The sequence below is a fragment of the Helianthus annuus genome, chromosome 5 (assembly GCF_002127325.2).
Source record: "Helianthus annuus cultivar XRQ/B chromosome 5, HanXRQr2.0-SUNRISE, whole genome shotgun sequence".
Taxonomy (NCBI): Eukaryota; Viridiplantae; Streptophyta; class Magnoliopsida; order Asterales; family Asteraceae; genus Helianthus; species Helianthus annuus.
In genome coordinates this window covers 137,223,820-137,235,029 of record NC_035437.2, presented here as the reverse complement: position 1 = coordinate 137,235,029, position 11,210 = coordinate 137,223,820, and the positions used below count along the sequence as shown (strand labels likewise).

The following is an 11,210-nucleotide window of genomic DNA, read 5'->3' as shown; positions in this document are numbered from 1 at the left end:
TGATTATATGTGGTGTTTTCAGAATCTATACTATCTATTAAAGGAGATTACAGGATGACCTCTATTTGCCTACGTGTCATGTTTTTAGTTATTAATGAAGAGAGGAAGACACAAAGGATGTGTCAAAGACAGTTTAGATGATACATGTTCAAGGTAATAAGGAGAAACCCTTTGTTGAAGAAGCAACCAGTGAGAGTGTTTTGCTTGAAACATGTAGGCGTCGGTGATGTTGTCGAGGAGTGTCAAGAAATGCTAAGTGATAGCATTTCCTTACACTCCTCGACAATGTCACTGACCCCTCTTAAACATTCCATGAAAACTCTTTCACTGGTTGCTTCTACAACAGAGGGTTTCTTTTTGTTACCTGAACCTGTATCATCTCAACTGTGTTGACTAACCCTGTATGTGTTGGTACATCAATATTCAATTAGGATTTATTCATCTGAAATACTGTTTTGAAAATTGATCTATTTAGTTTTGATCAGGACATATGTTTTTGTCATCTGAGGCTATGATGGCTAGAGTTGCCGTGTTGTTGCAACATGACCTAATCGTTGCTGGCTGTCGTTCGCGGCTGTTCTAGGCGGCGTTGGGTGTAATCGATGTTTGGTTGATGATAATTAGATCGATGACACCTAAGGGATATTTAGTCAATGATGTTGATGAGATGCTTCTCACCTGAGACTAAAACTATGATGAAGCAGATGTCTACCTGAATAACTGAGGTTTGACATTTTGAAATCATTTGAAATACTTAAGCAAATCATTTAGTGTTGACTGTGAAGGTGAATAAAAATGAATTCAAAGTGCATTGTACTTTGAACATAAGGCTATGATGATTTTGTAGATCTGAGTAAAAATTGAATGAAGATAGCATTATGGTATAGCAAGGTTGTAGGATGGCAGTTGTTCATGCAACCTCTCTTGCAGCCATGGTGTTGTCATCTGTTTTCATAATCTGAGCCTGACAGTCTGACAATATAAATGTTTTGCAACTTCACCATGAATATAGAAGAAAGAGAGAGTTGTATCTTTGTGATATTGAATATAGAAGAAATAGAGAGAGTTGGATGGAGATATGAATACTTCTGAGTGAATTAAATTGTTAAAACAAGTCCATTTGCATTTTAATTTTTGCCTCATAACAAAACAGATTATTACATGAACCTGTGTCATTTGAAATGTGTTGAATGACCCTGTATGTGTTGTTACATTAAGATTCAGTTAGGTTTATTTTGATTTTGAAAATTGATCGGTTCAATTTTGATCACATTAGATGTTTTATTTTATACCTTGACTAATTCATATGATTTGCTAAATTATGAAGTCTTTCAAAAAGACTAAAGAAGGTATATTATTTTTGTCATCTATTTTATATGTTTTTATGTTTGGATTATTTTGTTAAAAATTATTTGTACTAAACGGGGCAAGATTGATTGTTTGATGCTTAATGGATACAACTGGTTATCCTGGTCTGGTTGGTTATATATCACTATGGAACTTTCGGATTGATGGTTGATGAGGACAACTGGTCATTTGAGTCGGCTCGGGTATATGATTTGATCATTCAAGTTGATGGTTGATGTGTACAAGTGATCACCTGGGTTGTGCTCGGTCGCGTTGGTTATATTATGCTGCAACTTTTAGGTTTGATTTATTGTTATTTTGAATTGATTACTTGCTCTTGAATATTAAAGTTTTCGGTTTTATTATTTCTTTTAACTTTCAGGATGAAATCAGTTGTGTAGCCATCTTAATTGAAATGTAGGTTTCAGCTGCCATTTTCTGGAAAATGATATGTAAGTTTTTGCAACATTTAATTTTTTTTATTCATTTACCTTTCATTTCCTAGATGTTTTACAATTATAAATTCAATTCTTTTATATCACTAGATTCATTATGTGTTTGGTTAATTTTGGTTATATTAGGTACCAAGAAGAAGCCGAATGATTTCAAATTGTCAAATTGTCAAGATTTTCAAGCAACTAGCAAGTGTTTGGATGATATTATTTTTTTATCTAATGTTGTTTTTTTCATCCATATATTACATTCACATTTTATAACATTTGGTTCATATTTTGATAATTTCTTTTTTACTTTACCGGTGTATATTGATCAACAGAATTTTTTATGCAATAGTACAAGACTGCATATTACTAAACTTTACAGACCTGTTATACAATATGAGATTATATATTAATTTTAATAGTTTTTTTATGCGTTTGTACAAAATATTATATTTCAAAGTAAATAATATGGTTTTGGATGAAGTCGCGCATCGCGCGGGAATTAACCTAGTGTGTTCATATAATAAATTTAATTAATTTAAATTAATATGAAATGTGAAATCAATGCGAAACGACCGTAGATATGATTCCATGATGGTAATCTTACAATTGGTTCAATAAACTTACAAACATAGGTTCATAAATCCCCAAAAACTGTATTTCAGTAGCTAATATTCTCAAATTAGTTATTAACTTATAGTTTGCCATACAATATAAATAGTTTAAAGTAAGCACACAACAAAAATTGAGAATATGAGCTAAAGCCTAAAAGCATGAATAATCTCAAGGTATTTTGTATGCTGATATTTGTTTATTCGTGTGTTCGATTATTGGTGTGTGGAAGCACACATTATAATTGAGATATCTGTAAGGCTCATGTCATAGATAGACCACACCAATAAAAAATTAACAAGCGTACTGTACAATGCATCACAAGAGCCACCAATAACCAAACCGAATGGTTTTAAAATCCCCTTAACCGTTTTTTTAACAATAAATTTCTTTTTAATTCATGTCATCTGTGATACTTGAACCCAAGATCTTCCCCTAAGGTGTTTAAAGGCTTCACCTTTGCCAATGGACCACCACCCCATTGGTAAAATCCCCTTAACCGTAATTTTGGCTTCGGTGGCAATGAATACTCAAAACCCGATAAACTAACTTAAGTACTATACAATATATCACGAGACGCTGATAAACTAACGGTAAACGAGTATTCTATTGTAAATCGCCACTCCCGCCGCATCGCGCGGGTAAACGACTAGTTATTACTAAAATCATATTCAACTCTTAACGTACTAAAACAATAAAATTAATTATTACATTATAAAGAATCAACTTTTTGTGCATTACAAATTGTACCCCAAGCTTGGGGAGTTTTCCAAAAAAAAATACATGGGTTTTCACTTTTAACCCAAATATTTCAAATTTTGTATTTTAACCCCTTCTAATTTTTTTACTTTTAACCCAAAGTTTTCCATCTTTTATGATTTAACACAAACACTTTATTATTTACAACTTTCGTTCCCCATACTTTTTATCTTTCGCAAGTTTTTCGTTTTACGTTTCGTTCTAAATTTTGCGAGTTAACATGTCGTAGCGTGCATGTGAGGTTCAACGTCTTTTGCTCTATTTTTTCATATTTGACAAACCCGTCACAACGCGTCCGTTTTTTCCCTTTTGAAAATTTCGCCGCAACGGGCGGGTCCTAGATCGACTAAGTTATTATTTTCTGCGTTTTACGTTTCTGGTTAGTTTCTTCGAATTAACACACTGTAACGGGTGTGCGTGGTTCAACGATTTTAGTCTGCTTTTCGTTTAGTGTAGTTTTTACCATTTTAACTATTTTATTTTTACAATGTTGAGAGTCGATGTCATGGCATTGGTGCTATTTGGGACGGTTTTATTTAACCTATTAAATTTTTTACTAATATTTTGTTTCGGTTTACCCCTATACTTCCTTTACTTAAAAACTATTTTTTACGTGTATATTTTATGTATGAGGTATGTATAAATATGATTTGTTCTACATTCCGACGTAAACTTTTTTTATAGACGAGTCAGGTCAAATATAATACATTTTCGTTTAAAGAAACCATTTCTACGTGCATATTTTTATGTATGTTTTGGTATAAATTCAAGTTGTTCTATGTTTTCACGTAAATTTTTTTGGGAAATAACTCAGGTCAAATATAATATGTTTTCATGTTTATTTTATGTATGTTCCGTAAAGTTTGTTTCGAACCGAGTGGAGTCAAAGTATGGTTTCTTTTTCTCCATTTTTTCAAAAGCTCTAATTAATCCCTTTCGATTACATGTGTATATCCCGTTATGTTTTCTATGTCTGAGTTTGGTGACATATAATACGTTATGATTGTTCGACATGAATTTGATTTACTTTACTTTTGATCCAATCTCAATGCTTTTACAGGTTACATTGAGTTCAACTGGATACGTCGAAATGTGTGTTTTCATATGGTCAATGCATCATATAACGTTTGGACTAATACATTCAGTGTTTACGATGTACCCGCGCTGCAATGCGGGCGGGTCTTAACCCTAGTTAGTTTTTATTTTCTTCTTAGAAATAGGTAGCTTGTCAATCACGCTCTCCACATTCCACATTCCTAAATCCGTCCAAACGACCAAACCAATCTCAAATTCTCAAACACACCAACTGCAAGATTCTCTCCCACAATGGAACCCGTAAACCCTAATCCCACAACCTCACCTCTCCCACCCGGCTGCCAATTCTTCCCATCAGAACAACAACTCATCCTCCACTACCTAACCCTAAAAAACACCGGCGATCATCTCGACCCCACCTCTCCAAATCTCATCAAAGACCTCGATCTCTACCGCTTCGAACCCTTCAATTTACCCGAAACCGCCCGGTTCCTGTTCGGCCGTGAAGGAAAACGGAAGCACTATTACTGTTTTGCCCCTATGCCCAGGGTTAAAAGAGGAAGAGGTGAGAAGAGACCTGCTGGTTGTGGGTTTTGGAGGAGGAGTGGCTCGGTGAAAGATATTGTGGGTGCGGGTGTACAGGGGGTTGTGGTGGGGACGAGGAAGACTTTTGTGTTTTATTTGGGGGAGGTGGGTAAGGCTGCTGTCAGGACTAAGTGGGTTATGTATGAGTATGCATTGGTTGATCAGAAAATGGTAAGTTTTTTTGGTTATGTTTGTTAATTTGATTTATCAAGTATTGATTGTGTTGGCTTTATGTGTTGAAGAGTTGAGTTGATTTGTAAATTGGTAGTCAAGTTGTTTGATGTTGTTCATAATTTCATATGTAGGACAGATGCTAAACTTAGTTTGATAGATTTGTTAGTGTTAAAGTTACATAATGTTAGGGCTGTTCACGAGATGGGCTCGGCTCGATTATAAACCGAGCTGGCTTGGCTTGGTTAGGCTTGAATCTAAAAAAAGTTATTAATACATAGCTTTCAAAATTCATTAGGTTAAATTGTCATTCAATAGTTTAACAAAACAGGGTGGGGTTCTAGAGTGAACACTAGTGTATTTGCGAACTGAGTGAACAAATCCTAGCCATTGATTTACACAGTGTATGGCCAGGATGAGTTCACTCAGTTCGCAAAATACACTATTGTTCATTCTTGAATCTAATCCTAACAAAACATATCTAAAATAAGTTCAACAAGCCAAAATCAAGTTTAACCAAATACAAAATAAGTTTTAAATTTCAAAGAAAAACAATATAAGTTCATTAGGATCCGAATCAACACCCAAATATGCCATAGATATCTAACTACACGCCTAAATACCCGCCAATGGTAACCCTTTTTTTAAAAAAAAAATATATATGTTAAATGTGTTAAAAAAGGTAAAATAATCTGAGCCGAGAGCTAACGAGCAAGCCAAACTGGCAAACTGAGCCAGTCCGGTTCGTTATGAATCGAGTCGAGCCGGATTGGCTCCGTTTCAAACCGAGCCATATCGAGCAAGCTTTTTCCTAGCGAGATCCGAGCCACGAGCTTTTTGGACAGCCCTTAATAATAGGTTAAAGAGTGTGATGCCAGCAGTATAGATAGCATCTATCATATATTCATATGTCAATAATAAATAGAACATTTTGTTTTAATTTGTTTAACTACAATATACAAACATGAAAGAACCTGTACACATGAAGAATGTTTTAAGTTGGTTTACGGCTTCTTACACAGGTTATACTTCATCTTGTTTTAAGATCTAGGTTTTTCTTGTTTTCTTGTCTGACATTGGTTTGGATTAATGTTTTTTTTTTTGCTTGTTATTTTTAAAACAATAAAAACCAAAAAATGAAAGTTATTTGGATTTGCAACCGTATAATTAATTTATGTTTATTTGTTGAAAAGTTGAATTCATCTGTAAAGTGGTAATCAAATTAGTAACAGAACAATGTCTTATTCTGTTTTAGAACATACTAGTTTGAGTGTACCAATTTATGAATACACAAATGCTTGATTTGTATCTTTTTATAATTTAGTTTCATTAAACATTCAACATATCGTTAATAACCAAAAAGCAAGCACAGGGGGTGATGTCAGTCATATTGCTTGTTTCTTATTCCTATTTACTAATATTTTTGTTCTTTTTTCATCAACCAATTAATTAAAATTTTATATATCATTTATCATTCTTTATAACTTTGGGTTTCTGTATCAGGCTGAGGCTTCATATGTTCTGTGCCGAGTTTTTGCCAAATCTCACCACCAATACAACACCTCAAGTGATAAAATGAAGCCTTTGGTTGAGACCGTTAAAACAGTGAATCACATTGGTATCCAGTGCGATGAAAAGGTAAGTTCTGTTGATTCTGCCGAAAATAATTGTAAGGAAACTTCTTACTTCAAGTGGTAAACTTTGTATTAAGATCTTGGGGCAGTTTGATTTATATCCTTTCTAATTTGGAAAAACGGTCTTTAAATGCTATGTCAACCTATTAACTCAATTAACATGATGATTTAAAAAGGTTATGCGTGTCCTAAATGGGTTAAACATTTTAACTCGTTTAGACATGATTTAATTACGCTAATGTCATTAACATGTCGACCTGTTTATGACTCCAAGTCGTTTTAACTTCATGTCATGTCGTGTTAACTGGTCGTGTCATAAACTTCTAGCTTGACCATTACAGAGTTTCTTTTTAAGCATCTCGAGTTATCTAACTTTTGGTATTCATTTATGCAGGTGAATTCACTGGCCTTTGATGGAGACTTCCTTGAGCTAGATGATCTTCTAGCTCCTCTTTAGTGGGTCAAACAAGATCCAAATTATTAATGGGCATGATTATATCTCCCATCCAATTGAATGATGATAACCTCAACTCAAAATGGAAAACCTTAAAGGTTTAATGGAAACTCTGAGAAATTGGTCAATATATTCTTCAGCTGTGAAGATGGCAATATTGCCACAATGGTAGCTATGTCTACCAAGGTAGGTAGACTGTTACCTCCACTTATTTGTTTTCTTGTTCCAATCTTGTACACCGAACTGTCAGTCAATCGGGTCTTTTGGATTGGGCCTGCAAATTCGACAGCCAGTTTTGGTGTCATGGACCAGATGCTTCAGGTCGCCTGTGTCATCCAGGCTGGCTGTTGTCGGGTTGGTTATCTTTCTGTTTCCCGAATGGATTTGGTTTAGGATTTGTTAAATTATTATGTAATATATGGAGATAAGTATTTCTGAATGGCTTATGTAATAGTGTGATAATGTAGTTCAATTCGAGATGTCCCATGGTGATGCACAAATCCGGCTTTTTGAATAACCGGTTCCAGGTATGGAACCGGGTTCGAGTAAAATCAGGTTTTACAAAATCGGGCTTTTTGAAAAACCGGGTTGGGTCCGGGTCTGGGTTTTATACCAAAAATGTATACCCTATATACCCGGGTTCGCGTAGGGTCCGGGTCGGGTTTTCTAAAAGCCGGGTATTATAATACCCTATTTCCGGGTTCTGGTATGCATTGGGTAGGGTTCGGGTATTAAAAAAACCCGACTGGGTAATTTAACATAATCATGATAAATTTGTTAAAAATATATACATACTACGTGCAGGCCCTAGGGATGGCAATGGGTCGGGTTTAAGACGGGTTTAGCTAATCCCAAACCCAAACCCAAACCCGATTAGATAAAACTATCCTAAACCCGTCCCGAAACCTATCGGGTGTTGGGTATACCCACGGGTTTCGGGTAAACCCATTAATCTAAAAAAATTACCTGTTGGGTATACACGACCCAACCCTGGCGGGTACCTATTGGCTAACTACTCAAGCATTATCATCATGAAAATATATCAAATAGTGGCAAAGTATATAAAATAAGAGAAAGTATAATGTACAAAAAGGCTTATCCTACATTAACGTTACATTAACGTACGCGACAACATATATAACTTGCGTGATTTTTTTTTGACCAACTATAACGTGCGTGATTTGTATCCCATGCGTGATTATAAGGCTCCCATGCGTGATTTTGTACCTCCATGCGTGATTATCACAAAAACTAGGGTTCCATGCGTTATTTTTCCCTGATCTGATGGTTGACGCTGTCGCGTACGTGAAGTACGATAAGGCGTCTTGTATGTTAACCGCACTCATAAAATAAAATACCTCAATATAAACAAAAATTTCAAATTCATAGATGACAAAAATAGTGCAAAGTCGATGTTTCACGATTGTTAGTACAAGAGAACAATGTTGATGTTTCAAAAAAGTGGCACCAAATGATTACAAAAAAGAAAGTGTATGCCATTCGCCCATTCGTGAAGACCATGTAGACGTGTAGTCATGTTTGCACCCTCATCCCTCAAATTGTTTTCCTATAGTTAAACAAATAAAAGAATACACCATCAAATAAATCATAACTAAAATAACATAATAAACACAATAAGTTTGGAACATAAAATTTATAGTATACTTACCTCGTCACTATCGTCGTAGTCACGCTCAATTGTTTGACAATATGCTTCGGTTTTTTTGGGACAATTTGCTATGTATATGAAAAAATAAAACACGATTAATATATAAAATAATTTTACAAAAGTAAGCAAATGTGATTACCTCTTATCTCATTTAACAACCAACTTTGAGCACACATCAACGCTTCCATTGTGCTTGGACGAAGACGACTACGATGAGGACTTACCAATCTACCACTTGTACTAAAGGAAGACTCAGAGGCGACAGTTGTTATAGGGATTGCTAATACATCCCAGGCTACTCTTTGGAGCATCGGGTATTATTCAAACCGTTTGTTTTCCACCAAGCTAGTATATCAAGATCCATGTCTGGTGGACATACTTTCTCTTCAAGATAATGGTCAAGCTCTAATAAGATACCTCTTATAACATTCAAATATAAGTTTTATGTGCAACTATATTAAATGGAAACAAGTATGATAACTACATCTTTTCGAACAACAAAAAAAACTAACTACATGTTATTTTTGCTTTACATCAAACCAAAGATCACAGATTTCGTATGAAACACATAGCATTGAACACGAATCTAGGGTTAGAACTTACATGTTTACAAGTCTAGTAGAGACCGGATGGAGTGACGACGAAGATGAATCGTCCTTTGATTGTTTCTTTAGAGTGAATAAGAGAAGGCAGGACTCCAAAAGTCTCAGTTAGTCGGTTCGTGGCGTAACTGTGTAAGGCTAAGGCATGACACAATTTTTTTGGAAACTTAATAGTCTTATTAGGAAATAAAAAGATTTACGTTGGGGATTGGGAAATTGAGATTTTAGGGTAATGTGTGACTTTTGAGTTTCCATAATTATAAAAAAGATTATGTATATTTTGTTATGAATGCATCCATTATTAGTGACTATCAACATTTCTAACTCCCATGTCACATTTATGTTTGTATTAATGTTATAGCCTATATATAGTGGCTCATGTATTTTGTATGAGATATATCAATAAGAAATTCATCTCCCATTCTCTCAATCTCTTCTATAGATTGCTAATAGGTTCTAGTTATTACATAACACGTTATCAACACGAAAGTGCTCGAATCATCATTGGTTTTAATCGTTGATTAAAGTCTCGGTTGACCCATGTCGTTGATGATGTTTTATTGATAAAAGTTTTGGTGGCCCGAGGTGTTTCCAACGAAGATTGGATTTCATAGACATGGCGATTGAAAAGTTACTATTTCCTTTATTATTTAAAGGTAAGTTTTTTTTCACCATACATGTTTATCTACATAAGGTACTACTATTATACCTATATTGTTTCTTGTTGAATATGCATTATCTTTTCAACTTGATTTTACCATGATAAGAATAATCGTTAACCAGAATGAGATTTTTGAAAGTTGGTTGCACAGGGGATGTTCAAATCCTACTCATAATTTTCATTTTCATTTTCAATGACCTTTTCTAAAATAAATGATCATCACGGTATTGAAAAAAAAAATATGAAATATAAGTTTAATATATACATGGACACTTGTTACAGAAACCCGATGAGAAAATACTTGTTATTAATTTATTAAGTCTAATCTTATCTATTTGCTAGTTATATTGCAAGCTTATTCCTTTGTTTAGAAATGATATATAGTTTGAAAAATTCTTTTTATGCATGTTTAATAGATAAACCTTGAAAAGAAAAGTTGTATTATGATATCCATGATCTTGCATTTACTTGTTGATTATATTATTTATATACATTTTAAAGTTATATATATTATTTAGTTTTAATTAATATAGCATAAATTCAATTAAAGTTCTAATATATAACTTATGAGTGTGAATTGAATATTATTAATTATAAAATTAATTCCGATTTCCTCATCATTAATTCATGATTGATGTATATTCCCTTTTTTTTTTAATTTACGAAATGAGTAAATAGTAATTAAATAACCTTTTATTGTTGTTCTAATAAATTGTTTTTATTATATTTTAGGGTTAGTAAATAGTAATTAAATAGCTTTTTATTGTTGTTCTAAATTTTATACAACAAATTACGTTTCAAATAGACATTACAAATTCTAAATCATTATGTGCTTTTATTATTATGGTTATGAGTTTTGATTGGCCCATTAATTAGTTTTTGTTATTAGTATTTATACAATTTGTGATAACTACCAAAATACAATTTGTATTAAAATGTGATGTCTAATAGTTATATTTGAAGATAGTCATTAGTGCAATTCTGTTAATGAATTTACAATAATGCACATGTTTATATGATAATATGTTATAATATGACAACTAGTTAGTTAATTTTGTTGTTATATCATTGTTATTGCAATTCTGTTAATGAATTTACAATAGTGCACATGTTTGTGTGGTAAAAGATATTATTTGCAAATTAACATGACACTAAAATTCTCAAGATGCCTGTTATATTTTCTTGAGCAACAAAATTTATTAGTATAAGAAAGCTTATTTACGAGTAATAAAGATTCATAT

At 33.4% G+C, this 11,210-nt stretch overlaps 2 protein-coding genes across 2 annotated transcripts; one reads left to right on the top strand and one right to left on the bottom strand.

Annotated features, from left to right (window-relative positions):
* The first annotated feature begins 4,403 nt into the window (after window positions 1-4,403).
* Window positions 4,404-7,509, top strand: LOC110941386 (NAC domain-containing protein 72). The gene is made up of 3 exons (XM_022183015.2): window positions 4,404-4,949; window positions 6,453-6,587; window positions 6,978-7,509. The coding sequence occupies exons 1-3, from the start codon at window positions 4,485-4,487 to the stop codon at window positions 7,038-7,040; spliced, it is 663 nt and encodes a 220-aa protein (XP_022038707.1). The 5' UTR covers window positions 4,404-4,484; the 3' UTR covers window positions 7,041-7,509.
* An 893-nt stretch (window positions 7,510-8,402) lies between these two features.
* Window positions 8,403-9,041, bottom strand: LOC110939209. The gene is made up of 3 exons (XM_022180978.2): window positions 8,846-9,041; window positions 8,707-8,774; window positions 8,403-8,604 (listed from the first exon to the last, which is right to left on the bottom strand). Exons 1-3 carry the CDS (start codon window positions 9,015-9,017, stop codon window positions 8,491-8,493), a joined length of 354 nt encoding a protein of 117 aa, XP_022036670.1. The 5' UTR covers window positions 9,018-9,041; the 3' UTR covers window positions 8,403-8,490.
* Window positions 9,042-11,210: the final 2,169 nt, after the last annotated feature.

Excerpts from the sequence above, each read along its gene's own strand:
- LOC110941386 (XM_022183015.2), top strand. The coding sequence starts at position 4,485 with ATGGAACCCGTAAACCCTAATCCCACAACCTCACCTCTCCCACCCGGC. Across the intron at positions 4,950-6,452 it reads CATTGGTTGATCAGAAAATG|GCTGAGGCTTCATATGTTCT; the intron begins GTAAGTTTTTTT and ends TTTCTGTATCAG. Across the intron at positions 6,588-6,977 it reads GTATCCAGTGCGATGAAAAG|GTGAATTCACTGGCCTTTGA; the intron begins GTAAGTTCTGTT and ends TCATTTATGCAG.
- LOC110939209 (XM_022180978.2), bottom strand. The coding sequence starts at position 9,017 with ATGCTCCAAAGAGTAGCCTGGGATGTATTAGCAATCCCTATAACAACT. Across the intron at positions 8,775-8,845 it reads GTTGTTAAATGAGATAAGAG|CAAATTGTCCCAAAAAAACC; the intron begins GTAATCACATTT and ends TCATATACATAG. Across the intron at positions 8,605-8,706 it reads ACTACGACGATAGTGACGAG|GAAAACAATTTGAGGGATGA; the intron begins GTAAGTATACTA and ends GTTTAACTATAG.